This window comes from Struthio camelus, chromosome 1, assembly GCF_040807025.1.
Source record: "Struthio camelus isolate bStrCam1 chromosome 1, bStrCam1.hap1, whole genome shotgun sequence".
Classification (NCBI taxonomy): domain Eukaryota; kingdom Metazoa; phylum Chordata; class Aves; order Struthioniformes; family Struthionidae; genus Struthio; species Struthio camelus.
In genome coordinates, this window is record NC_090942.1 from 55125033 (window position 1) to 55138686 (window position 13654).

At 47.4% G+C, this 13654-nt stretch overlaps 1 protein-coding gene across 1 annotated transcript; it reads left to right on the forward strand.

The window, feature by feature from the left end:
- The first annotated feature begins 5804 nt into the window (after window positions 1–5804).
- Window positions 5805–12419, forward strand: LOC104137937 (retinoic acid-induced protein 3). The gene is made up of 4 exons (XM_009665315.2): window positions 5805–5964; window positions 8530–9500; window positions 10476–10528; window positions 11187–12419. Exons 2-4 carry the CDS (start codon window positions 8576–8578, stop codon window positions 11277–11279), a joined length of 1071 nt encoding a protein of 356 aa, XP_009663610.1. The 5' UTR covers window positions 5805–5964; window positions 8530–8575; the 3' UTR covers window positions 11280–12419.
- The last annotated feature ends 1235 nt before the right edge of the window (window positions 12420–13654 follow it).

A 13654-nucleotide genomic window follows, 5' to 3' on the forward strand; every position in this document is an offset into this window, starting at 1 on the left:
ATTAAAAAAAGCAAAATCTATCAACCCTCTATTGCCTATAAAACGGAGGAGTGATTCATGTTACATCTCAGCTTTGCATTGTATCATTGCGGTGGTGTTTGATCTGCTACCAGGAGTTTCTAAAGCAGGATTTTCTGTATCATTGAGCAAAGACTTCATGTGCAACTTGACTACCAGAAATGCTTGTTGTGCAGAAGCAATGCTCTGCAGAACCTCTTATTAAAGAGGTCGACTGCTAGCAGGACAAATCGGTCTCAAACTCCAAGGCAGACTGGCTGTCTCAGAAAATCTATTGCCAACAGCCGTCCATGTCAGGGAGGCCCTGACTGCCTCTCAGCGAGCATCTCAGCCGCTTATCTCTTCCCATCAATGTGGAACAGAAAAGGAAAAATACTCAAAGCACGGTGGGCAAGGAATAACAAAAGGAACGGCATTAAATGCCAGGCAAGGGTACACAAAGAATGAGGATTGGCACACAAGAAAAGCGAAGGCCATCTCCTCTTGGAGTGCTTTGCTGAGGTCCTGTCAGGCTGCACCAGCTAAGGATGCGGCCAGACATCCCTTCTCTCCTAAACGATTTCCCCAGCCTCAGGATCAGCCTTTCTGGGAAAGGAAAAGCACAGGTTCTTCTGGGTCCGCCTTGACATGTCTTCCTTCCAGGGAGTATCAGACAACATCCACATGAGTTAATATGTTTAAAGATCCTGTTCCCTAGGAGTTATGCACTTCTCCCCAAACATATGTGTAATATAATACCCAGCCATGCATCCATACCAGTGCAGCTTAGCTGCTTTTGGAACACACGTGGTACCAGCACAAAGGCAGATGGGGCTAACAGAGTAAAGAAGGAATGGAGCCTTCTTAACTCCCTCGGTAAGTGGGGGGCAGAGAATGCCTCCAGCATACTCCATCTAGAGGAATGACTTTGTTGTCACCATTGAAACGTTGATCTGCCTATGGCTGAAAGTCCAAAAGGAAGGGATAAATCTATTTTTCATGGAACTTGCTCACAGTCATTGAGGGCTTTGCCACCAGTCCTGTTATATGAGAAAGCTCTTCCTAGCCAAAGTGATCACAACCATAGATACTCTTAATTCCTCTCTACTTATTTCTTCCTGTTCTTGTTCAGGCTTCCACAGTTGTGGAGAACGGAAGATAATGCAACATCTGACCCTCTAGGGTAGGGAGCAAGTCTAAGTCATGGAGCCAGGGCAGTTTCCTTTGGGTGCTCCAGGAGCCATCCCTTACCCCTGGGTTTCCAGGTACTAGGTTGTAAGCACCTGTGATTACACAGGGAAGTCATCGCTTTTGTAACATAGCAGAGCGTTATGTTTCTAGTGGAGAACAAGGCAGTCTGTTGCCATTGCATTTCCAGAAGTAGTGTCATCTCACCAGTTAGGGATGCTCAGGAAGAGAATTCACAGGTTTATATGCTTATATGCTTATACGACATACTCAGTAGTGTGGGTCTGAATATTTTAACAAGTCTCCTTGCCTTCTTCCTGCCAAAATCTCTCCCCCTCCCAGTAGGTGAACTCCCTGAACCAGGAATCTGGGTGTTTAGAAGCCAGAAGAAGAAAGGGGCTGACCAAAACCTACTTCTTCAAAGAAAAAAGCTTGTCTGAGAAGCAGGAAGCAATCAGTGTTCCCTGGCAAAGAGTCACATCACTGTTATATACTGAAAAAATGTTTATTTTGTTCCTGAGATTGAAAAAGGCAGGGAGCACAGCATACAATTTGGAAGAGCTGATGGCTGCAGAGACAAATGGAAGCTCTTAAGGACAGCCGTATGAGATTCTTCTGGAAACTTCTTTGGAAACATTCACTTTTTGGTGCCACATTTCATTCCCAAAGGAAAAGGATTTAACTCCTTAGATGGGGTTTTTTGGTAGTCTCTGGACTAACTTTCAGAGCCAGAGCGCAGGGAATTCAGAGACAAGACCCTGCCTCTCCCAGGACAATGCCAAGTGTTATGGAGAGGTGCCACATGTCCCCTTCCAGAATGACAGCCCCTGCCCTTGTCTTCACTCCTTTCTAAGTCAGAGGTACTCTGAGCTGGCTGCCTGGACTGAAGGCCCATCACCTGTGTCAGTCCTCTTCCTCATGATCGTTTCAAGGGTGTCATAATGTTTATACCTGAACTGATTTAAAACTGAAGGAAATGGAAGGAAAGGGTAGAGGCTGCTGTAATGTTAGCTCAGTGTGACTCTGCTGGCGAGAGGATCTTTCAAGGAGAGAGGTGGTTTCTGTGATGTCAATGTACTGTACAGGTAGCTAAACAAAAGGAATGACACAACATACTCAAGATGCAGACAATATCGCTGGCCAGAAATAAACACATTATCTAGATTCATTCCAGAGCACTAAGTGCCATCTCTCCCTAGACATCTTCTTACTTTATGAATGAGCCTAATAAAAAATATTAACTCACTCTCTGAACCTCTTAGTCATGCTCTCTCCTCCGGACCTGGCTGAGCTGAAATGGATTGCAGCTCTTTGCCCACTGCTGGCAATTCAGTCCTGCAACACTGCAGCCAGTGGAGCAGGGTTGGCCTGAGGCTCCTTTGCACCATGAGCAGCATTGAACATTGGCACCCCAATGATGAGGGAGCAGGGTTTGGTAATGCCTGCAGTGAGAAGGAGAAGGGCAGGGAAAGGAGTGAAGCCAAGACAGAGGGAGAGCCCAGCCCTCCTCCTGATGACGGAGGACGGGAAGTGGAGGTGTGAGCACATGCTGCCCAAAGGGTCGGTCCCTGCCACTATCCCTTCCTCTCCTTATCTGCAGTATCCGCTGCTCCTCCCCACTCACCAGCAGCCAGCTTGCCTGTCCAGGGCTGCAGTATGGCCAAAGCAAGCCATTTTGCTACCCACAGCCTCCCTTCAAGGGACCTGCCAACATTGCCAGCATTTTGCTACTGGATTGTGTTGTAATGATTTTGGAGACTTGCCATGCAATTGCCAAGCTGACAAATATAGCGATCTGTATCTGAATTCGTTACCTTATCTCCCTTCACTTCTGATGGAAAGAAAAGATACTTCTTGGGCATGATATGGGTTCATTCTCATTAGTCAACTGAAACTCCCCTGGGAAGTGCCTCTTTCTCTCCATCGACTGTTGTGGGAGTCTGGACAACCGGCTCAGCTGAAGATGTCTGCTCTGTAGACAGCTAGGATTCGGTTCAGTTGCCAACACATAGGTGCCTAGGACTGTCTGAGATCCCCTGGGCTCTTCAGTGTGAGCTGATGCTGCAGAGGGACAGTCTCCCGTAGCTCTTGTATGCAATATGTCAGCCCTGTGCTGATGTCTTCGTAACCCTAGAGCACCTTGAATGGACTATCCGCCTATGCTTGTGCACCAGAACAGAGCCCGCAATCATGTGGACATCTACATCTAGGTGCCTATATATATATAAGCTGGGCATCTCAGCTCCGAAATGGCCAGTGGAGACCCAGGCCACAAATGCATTTGCTCAAACAAAAGCCTCTAGAGCCTTTCAAGATGTTCAAGGTTATCTAAGACATCTGCATAGGGCTGGCGGGTCTGACATAAGAGATGGGTATGGTAGACCCATGTGATCCCAGAGCAGCCATTGGAAGCCAGGCAGGATACCCTGTGGCATCTTAAATAACACTAGATGCTGATGTACTAGCAATTGAACTAAGGCCCCAGGCAATTCAGCCAACCACACCTGGGAGCATTTCAGTACATGCAGAAATAGTCACCTGCATCCTATCAACTGGGCCTCTCCTTATGGCCTTCTGGCCATAATGGGAGCTCAGACACTCAGCTCATGTTTAGATGATAACCTGCAGACATCTAAATTTAGATGTCTGCATCTGCAAGTTATATCCCATCCCTAAAGCGAGGTGACAGTCATCTCACCCTTCCAGTGTGACAACTGTGTTGTTTGCATTCGTTCATGTAGACCAGCAACGTTTCTCCACCCTCCTCGGCACAATGGGAAGGCCATGGGCACCCATTTTCTGACTATCGTGAGTCAGCAGAACCTGGCATCCTAGGCAGCTTGGGATGTTTTTAAAAATATATCCCCATGTATTTGTGTCTTGAAAATACAGGGAGTGTTTGATGACTGACTCAAGGATTTCTCAGGCATTCTGGAAAATGTCAGTATTAATCTTCTTATCTTTATTCTTTTTCCCAAAAAACCTGATATAACTTGACACACTGCCTTCCATGGTGTTTTGTGTGTCTTTGTAAGTGTAGATACGTGCATGGTGGTTCATAATGTGCTCTGACAAGATGTAAGTGGGCTGGGGGGGGGGGAGGTGGGACTGGAGACCATTGAAAGGTTCTTGGGCTTTCTTTCCAGACCAGTTGAACCCTGCTGAGCTGCTGCTAAACTCCTTTCTTCCTCTCATTTTTCACAGCTGCCTCCCTCTTGGCTAGCTCACCAAACCTGGGACCTACTTTAAAGTTGAGTTTAGTGTAAACTCAACTTTAAAGATTAGTTTACTGTAAAGAAACCTGATATGCTCTTTCCTAAGAAGCCTCAGGATTTTACACTGAAATGAAAGTATGAGGGATGTAAGGAATTGTCCTGGGACTCAGCATGGCCTTTCCTGCAGTGATTGAACCAAGCATTGACTTTCACTTGGTGAGCCATGTGGCCCTGGAGTCCCTTGTGTATTTCTAGGGAATGTGCAAAAGAGAACTAAGAAAAGCACATTTATTTGTGTCTCATGGCTATCTCCACATGTGACGTTCAAAAGCGATCAGCACCTGAAATAAACTAGGGGCCCACAAACCTAATAATAATAATAATAATAATAATAATAATAATAATAATAATAATAATAATAATAATAATAATAATAGACAACTGCTGGGAGTCAGAACTCAGCATGAGATTGTACAGCTGCCCTCCCTGTGTCAGGAAGGAGCACATCCTCCACGAGGCAGGAGGACTTTCCAAATTTAGGGGCTGTGGGTAGGGACTTAGTGCTTGGCATGGGTGGGCCTTCATGTTAATCCCTGTACTCACAATAATAGAATATTCCCAGTGAGCAACATCTGAATTAAGCAGATGAAGCCACGAAGGCATTGAACATTTCCCTGGTGCTGGATGGGATTGCACTAATAGGCATATCAGGCCAGAGGCACAATGTAGAGCAAGAGGGGTTTGTCACTGCCTTCATTCACTAGCCGTTTGGGCCAGCAATTTGAACAAAGTGACTCAGTACCAGCGAGCAGACGGGACTGTGCAGCCAGAGAGCAGAGCCAGGGCAGAGATAGCAACCAGGAAAGGGAAACTGCCCTTTTCAGGAAAGGAGCACACAGCTCTCACGGGCATAGATGGAGCAATGAGAGAGGAGAGAAGGCAAGACACATCCTCGCATGTAGACGCAGCTCCCAGCAAGAACCCCTGCTTTCCTCTGCCTTCAGGGCAGGGCTCGCAGCCGGTCTCCCTCCAGAAGCTGCAGGACAGTTTGCCTCCCAAGACCTCCTCCACTTCTACCTTCCTCAGCAAGCAGTTACCTGGCAAGAAAGTATGCAGAGAGGCAAAGGGCTCAGAGCTGGGAGGGAACAAGCTGATATTCATAGCCCCCACCCACAGGTGCCAGGACTCAGACAGAAGAGCACCTTATCAGACGCTTGGCTGAGCCACATTCGGTTCAGTCGCAGGGCTGGGGCAGACGGAGGCTCCATCCCCACCCTGATGCGGGGTGAATGCCTTGCTGACGTCAGGAGGTTTTACTTCACTTCCTGGCACGGGAACCGTATTTTCATAACAGCATTGGTGAGGCAGTGTAACTGGAATAGGTGTGCTCAGCCACACCTCCCCAGCCCTCCAGCTTTTAAAGCTCCCTAGGAGCACAAGCACAGAGCTGCTGCTGCACTGTGGTGACAAGAGCGGAGGTGACTGTGTTACTGGAGCACTGGGAATTTGCCTCTTCCAGCCGCAGCCTCCTTGGGACTACAGGCTCTGGGCAGGACCCAGGAAGGTAATTCCAGGAAACGTCTTATAGGATACAGGGTGGATCAGCATCATCCAGCTGGCGTGGGATGGTCATGCAAGACTGTGGCTCTAAGGGGTGGGAAAGCAAGGAGCATGGGGCACCGTGGCAAATCCAGAGATTGCCTCCTACCCACAATTATAACTTAGGAGGGTCAGCTGGAGGCTGCGGAGTTGTGACAGACCATCATGGGAAAATGATTTGAAATTTGGGTCTGGATTGGCATAGATTATGCATGAGGACCAGTGAGAAAGGAGGCTCAGACCAGAGGGAAAAGCCTCAGCACAACTGCCAGAACCATGCTCCAGAGTAAGCTGTAATGTAGACCCGGTAGACCAGAAGGTAGTGAAGTTACCACAGCACAAGCTGCCTTGCACAGGCTGCAGAGCCCCTTGGAAATCCTGGATGCTGGTGTAGGTGTTAGATGGGCAGACTCAGCTCTGAGAGGCATCACTCAGCAAGGAGACAGGGCACAGACTTGTCGTGCCTAGTGGCACATCCACCCTGGGGGAAAAAAAAAGGGAGTAAAAAACAGAGCAAGTGACCCACCTCTCCAAAATAATGAGGTTCTTTCCATCCTGTTTGTTCCATGCATTGTGACAACTGATTGTGCGGCAAGTTTCACTTGTGGTCCAGTCAGGACCTAATGCTGTGAGTGCATTTGGTGCTGGCCTGGGGTCTCATGCAGGCCCTCTTGGCTCTCCAGCTGCCCAGAGAGTGGGTACAAGTCTGTATCTGCCAGAGCTTGTGAACAGGTAAACTAACCCGATCAGCAGTAACTTTCTGTGGATAGAAATGTAGCATTTGCACTCTGGATTTTCAGAGGCTATTATTCATTACTCACAGATGTCTGGATAACTCTCAGCTATTTGTGCAAGTGATCATGAGTCCCCAAAATTCTGTGAATGATGATTCATTAAAACTCCCCCAAGCATTATTCACTGATTCCATTCTCTGCACGAGATTCTAGAGTACCTGCATATTTTATGGCAGGCAACTTTTTCAAGAGCCCCACATCTCCTTTAACATAGTGAGGTTACCAGCTGGAGATACATTGCACCATTCACAAGCAGGTCACATCAAGTCATGTGTGGGGCTGAGTGTGAGTCAGTGATATTTCCCCCCTTCTCCCCTCATTCCTTGATTAGATCATGTACCATTTATTGAAGACTCCCCTTCCTGAAATCTGTGGTAAGGGTTTCAGAACAAGCCTCATAATTACAGTATGTTGTTCTAGAGGGGGAAAGTCAAGGCAAACGGCACAGAGAGAAGCAATAAGGGGCTTTTGCAAGATCAGCTAATTCTCTTTATATGTCAGAAAAGAAGATCTTTGGTTTTCCTATGCGATTCACAATTAAGGCCAGATTTTTTCTCATTTTTCCATGCCCATATTGTATCTAAGCTCCTGATCTGACAGACTGTAGAAACCTGAGTTTCACTGAGCAATCCTGGCACCAAGAAAGCAGTATCTAGCCCCCAGGATCTAAACTCAGTCAGTGCCTGCACAGTGGACCACAAAATGCCCAGCATCCCCATGCAGTGGTTTCTGCATACACTTCAAGCACCAGAGAAAGCAGACAACTTAATTCCACTCAGTGATGGGCAAAGCTCACCTAAACTGCCCTTTCACCCCCTGGCGAGACAGGCTCAGACCAGGCTTACTCAGACAATACTGAACTCCTTGTGATAAGACAGCAGGAACATGCAAGGCAGACTCTTGTCCTTCCTTGACTCATAGACTGCAGATACTCAAGCAGGAACTTACTGTTTACCTCTCATGCAATGCCAGCACTAGCTCTGACATCCTGTCAGGTCTCCAGCCACTTCATGGCAATAGTTTTGGGAGGGAACTGAGATCTTTGAGGTAGTTCTTACTGCTATGCTACCTTAAAGAAGGAGAAATGTGAGTTTGGGGCCTATGGTTGGTGGCCTATATCTGCTATTTAATTTGGAGTAAGAAGAGCCGTGCTGGAGGCATCCAGGATAATTATTTGCAGGTTAAAGGCAGTTAAAGTTTCCCTTCACTCTTACCCATAAAGCAAAGCCAAGAGTGTTTCAGAGAAGGTAACAGAGAAAAGAAATGGAGAAAAGAGCTTCCTGTTCTCTATCGCCCATCTCTGAACCTCCCTGGTACAAGGTACTGCATTGTTTGAATATGTCAAAAGAGCGTAAACTGTCTTATGACTAACATCTGCTCTTGTATTACCTGGGACAAAAGTGACAAGGCAGCTCAGTCTCTGTGCTTCAGGGCACCAAGGTAACACCTGCGAAAGAGCCTCACCTTCCGCCTCTCCCCATGCTCCTCGACATTGCGCAAACCAGGGACTGTGCAGAGGACTTATAAGGTGAATTGCTGCCTGCTGAGGAGCCTGGCTTGCCCCTGTGAGGGGGCCCACGCCAAACAAGGGGGCAGCTTTGCTCCCATAGTCCCCATGTCCTTAGCACTGTGGTCTACCTGCCCATTGAAGTGGGGGTGGACATCTGTCCTTCCTCTCCTGCAGCTGCAGTGCTCAGGTGGTTGATACAACAGTGTGTGTTTTATTTCTTCTGCAGCTTTTGGGAAACATACCCCTGGGAGGTCATCTGAGAAGGCACAAGGATGGCAACGGCACCTCCCCGAGGCTGCGGCAGCATCGCTGCTGACTATTACCTGCTCTGTGACATGGAGCAGGCCTGGGGGATCGTCCTGGAATCACTGGCTGCAGCTGGAGTTGTCGTCACCATCTTCCTCATCTGCTCACTCTTCTTCTTCATCTGTAAAGTCCAAGACAACAGCAAACGGCACATGATCGCCATCTATTTCTTCTTCCTCTTAGGCACACTCGGCATTTTTGGTCTCACTTTTGCCTTCATCATTAAACTCAATGACAGTACTCGCTCCACTCGCTTCTTCCTTTTTGGAGTCCTCTTCGCTGTCTGCTTCTCCTGTCTCCTCACCCACGCCTACAACCTCAACAAACTAGTGAAAGGAAGAAAGCCCTTCTCCTGGCTGGTGTTGCTGCTCCTCATCATTGCCTTTTCTCTGGTGCAAATTGTGATCAGCATTGAGTACCTAGTCACTATGCTAGTAAACCAGAGAGATATATTTCTGAATATGCCTGCAGAGAAGACCAACAAGGACTTTGTCATGCTTCTGATCTATGTGCTCTTCTTGATGGCTCTGACTTTCCTGGTTTCCATGTTCACATTCTGTGGGTCATATAAAAGCTGGAAGAGGCACGGAGCACACATCTTTGTCACTATCCTGTTCTCCATTGCCATTTGGGTGGTGTGGATCACTATGCTTATAAGAGGCAACAGAATTTTAAACAAACCGAGCTGGGATGATCCTGTTCTGGCCATTGCTCTGGTGTCCAATGGATGGATCTTCCTGATAATGTACATAGTCCCTGAAATTTGTTTCCTCACCGCTCCTCTGAAGCTGGAAGACTATCCCCCAGAAAATGATTTCTGCCAGCCCAGACTGATAAAGCAGACCTCTGGAGTGGACAACCATGCCTACACCCAAGATGAAATTCTGCAAGGTATGATGAAGTGATTGACTGCTCTGTCTCCCAGCCCTAAGCACACATGCACCGCTCATGAGCTGAAAGGGATAGGAGGGCTGCAAGAAAAGTTTTGAAGATAATGAACAATTTAGAGGTAGGAAAAGGAAAAGTTTCAGCATGATGAAGAAATGCAAGTGAGTAAGAATTTCCCAATCAAAGAAGGAAAAGAGTAAGAACCAAGGCAAAAGCCACACATGTGTAGGAGAAAGGAGCGAGTAGGAGATTTACTGGGTGTCGGGGCAGAAACAAAATTCTTTGTGACTCTGTTGTGTCCGGAAAGTCTGGGTAAAAATTCAGGAGAGTTTTTTGTTTGCCTTTTACTGATGTTTCAACACTTGAGACCCCTCCAGGTTATACCCTGGAGATTATTTCTTCCAGTTCTGAACTGGTTTCCATTATCCACTTAAAAATAAACCCATCATCCAAAAAGGAATCAGGAGGACTTACTTTTCTGTAGAAGTCCTACTTTGAGCAGGCAAAAACGTTTGCCAATTGAAGCTCCCCAAGGCTATGGTTAGGAGGTGTGACCACATTCCCCATGAATCTGCACATTTGTCCCCTGGAGTCACACCTCCAGCTTTCTAAAAGAATAGCAAAGAAAAGATGTGTCCCAGGAACGCCACAGAAGGGGTCTTATGCGTGGAAGTGGGGGGATTTAGCCTGTGAGTAGGATAGTAATTGAGAGGTAATAGGAGATGGTCTATACTCTAAGGTCACCTGTCCTGCTTTTTACAATACCATACGTTCCTGCTTTCATAAGGAAATATTTAATAAGAAAGTCACCTGTGGATTTCAACCCATTCCTGCCTGCAGGTTGCATAGTTTTTGGTCAGTCTAAAAGCAGCCGCTAAAGTAGCTGCAGACCCTTTGGGTCTTCTGTGACATAGTGTTTCCAAGCTACCATATAATGCTAACTCATTAACTTTTCCCCCCTCTTGTTTTGTACCTCAGGAGGCAAAGGAGACCCCAGGGACTCCCCGTACTCTCCTCAATTTCAGATGAAGGTAAATCCACACTTCTCTTCATCTGTTCTACAAGATATAGGCTATTCTTCAGGGACTGACTAGAAAGGAAGGAGAAGGGACAAAGCTAGATGGGCCTACAGAAGGCTCTGTGGAGGGGGATGGATGCCTCACCCAGAGCCAGACAACGCAGTGACATGCACCCATGGCTGGGGGGAGGGAGTCGTGGCATGTTCATGGTCATGGGAGGCAAAAGGGGCCCAAGGCAAAATCTGAGGCTGTGGTTTTCAATATTTCTGGACATAACATCTCATAGTAAGTCCTCCCTTTGAGCACAGTTCCTGCTGCAGACTGTGCTCCTTTCCCCAGACCATGCCCTGGCTGTATTTCCATCCACAGTTGCTACAAATTGTAGTGCAGATCCAGAGCAGGTGAGCTGCATGTCCTAGCGTACAGTCACCAGTCCTGCTTCAGATCACAGCCTGGCTGGGTCTAGTAGCTCGTGCCATATCCCCACAAGTCCTCTGGAGACACCATCTCCATTATTGGTTTGTTCTGCCAGGATCCCCTTCCACAGCTCCACCAATCATATTCTCAGGAAACCCACAGTTCTGTTTCTCTCCCCCCTGTTTTGTCTTAATCTTATTCTATTACTTTTCTCCAGCTTTGAAAGGTGAAGATGTTTTTGCTTCTTTTTCAGGCCATCGAACCCCAGAATGATTTTTCCATCCCTCGGCCTAAGGCCCGGACCAGCCCTTACCATGACTACACTGGTGGGAAAGGCCCCATGTAGCCGCTCTTTGGGGACCAAAGACACTAAGCACCTGTCAGCAGAGGCTTGGGGAATGGGCCACATGGTGACAATTGTTTCAGTCCTGCAGAAGAGAGACAGATTCAGCCCCTACATTGTTGATGCTGATGACAAGGGGAGGTGTCCTCTTTCCCCACCCCCTTCACCCCCCAGCTCTCCATAGGCACCCTGGTAGCTCCCTTATTCCTCGAAGAGGACTTCCAGACACTGTGGGCAATCCTGTCCCTGCTCACCCAGTTTCCCTGTGGGACGGAGCTTGTCTCTTCTGCTACGGGAACGTCCTGGGAAGAGCCTATCCTGGCCTATTTTCAGCAGGAATGCTGCAGGGCTGGAGCAGCAGGAAGATCGTCTGGACAGTGACCTGCTCTGCCCCAGCCAGGATGCAGCTTTGATCAGCCCACGCCACTGCCGCTGTGCCCACGTCTGACTGGAGAGCGGGAAGGAGCAGGAGCATCAGCCTTACACGTCTCCACTCCTGCCCCCCTGTGAGCACATCTCGGATACTAGCAAGGACGCCCATGATCCTGCCAAGTGAAGGCATGTTATTTCTCTTGCCTCCCACTCCCAGCTCTGCCTTGCTCCCCTCCACAGCTCAGTAGGAGAGAGAGGGAAAGAAGATTCTTTTTTTCTTCTTCATTTCCACTTCCAATGCCTTCCTCATTTAGATCCAGCAGCTAGAGAACACGATGGAAAGGGGGAAGAAAATTTAAAGACATAAAAACATCTACAGCTATTTCCCTGACCCATTTTCCTTCATTTCCTGATTTGCTCTCTAGCATCAGCCTCCCTCCTAACCGACTCCTGGGTGCTAACCCCCCTCCTTTATTGCCCTCTTATGTGTCCCCTCACACGAGCGAGCGTGCATGTGTGTGCGTGTGTGTTGTGTGGACTGCACCCTGGCAATGAGCAATGAGTCTGCAGAGTTGAATCATTCTGGAGTCTGCTTTGCATTTGGTAAATAGCTTTCCATTATATTTTATATATAAATATATATATATTTTATATATAAATACACTGAGCTCTCCACATGGGTGCGTATGATACATTGGTATCTGTCACAGTTATATATTTATTTAGTACTTTGTATATGTAATATTTAATTAAAAAACCTGAACAGCCTGACTAATGGAAACTCGTGTTCTTCCTTGGAGACGTGAACGCTGCAATGGTTGGTGGGGTGAGAATCAGCAACAACCCTCCATGGATCAGAGTGAGTGATGCAGGAGGCTGCAGTGGGGGGCCAAATGGGAAAGCGATGCTGGCTTCTTCAGAGCTGTCCCTGTGGGCCAGAGATCAGCTCCTGGAAGGTAGAGCGTACACAGCTGCAGAAGAGGGTTAGTAGCTTCTCCATGCTACTTTTCCTGAGAAGGGAAAGGTGATTCCATGTTAGTACTGCTTAAAAAAATGAAGCAATCTAAACTGAGGCCACACCAAACAACTGCAGGGAAGGATGTGATCTTTTGGGTACTGCATGTGCCTGTGTCTGCTGGGGTCTATATTCCTCTCTTTATTTGCTTGTGTCTTTCGGGGCACTTGCGTACTCAAGAATAGGAAAGAAGCTCATATGTATTTAATTCAGCTTGTAAAAACACAGCCTTCTGATGCTCTGAGCATATGTAATTTTTTATTTGAAAGTAGACACAATATCAATACAAAATGGTAAAAGAAACTCCTGATGATATGAGGCTATAATCTCCCAATTCACAGAGACTTCCACGCCCATGAGTATTTACATGGCATGTCATGCTCCCACATACCCATATGCTCCTGGCAAGCACACCCCCTTCCTCAAGCATAGTGTTTGGTCTAGAATAGGCCAGACCCAGGCCTTCCCCACTGTCAGATGTCACTGCCTCCAAAACTGTTCAGCTGCCAGTGCTGCGAGCTTGGTAGAAGCTTGCTGCCACCTGAGTAAGAGAAACAAAACTAAGCGGTATGTTTTCCACCTGTGTGGATCCCAGACACTTCCCATCTCCTTAACCGACTGGCACAGCGGGAAAGTGCTTTCCAAATGCACCTTGGCCCCAGAGGCAGCAGAGCTGGGAGGGATAAGGGATACGACATGCACTCCCGTCTGTGGAGGGCACGGTGATTTACATGATGAATTGATTGTTAATGTGTATGCTGCTTGGCCAAGAGTGACATTCTCCTTCCCCATACCACAGATTTACAGTGCCACTTATAGTAATTTTCTAAACTGCTGTAATGAGACAAATACTGATCTGTACAGAGTTATTATTTTGCACTTGTTTAATTTTAAGGCAGCTTTGGGTGAGGGCTGATTTAATTGCCAAATTAAACACAAATTTCATTGGAACTCAGGTCTGGCTGCCTGGTAAGGGGTGGTGCTGTTCTTT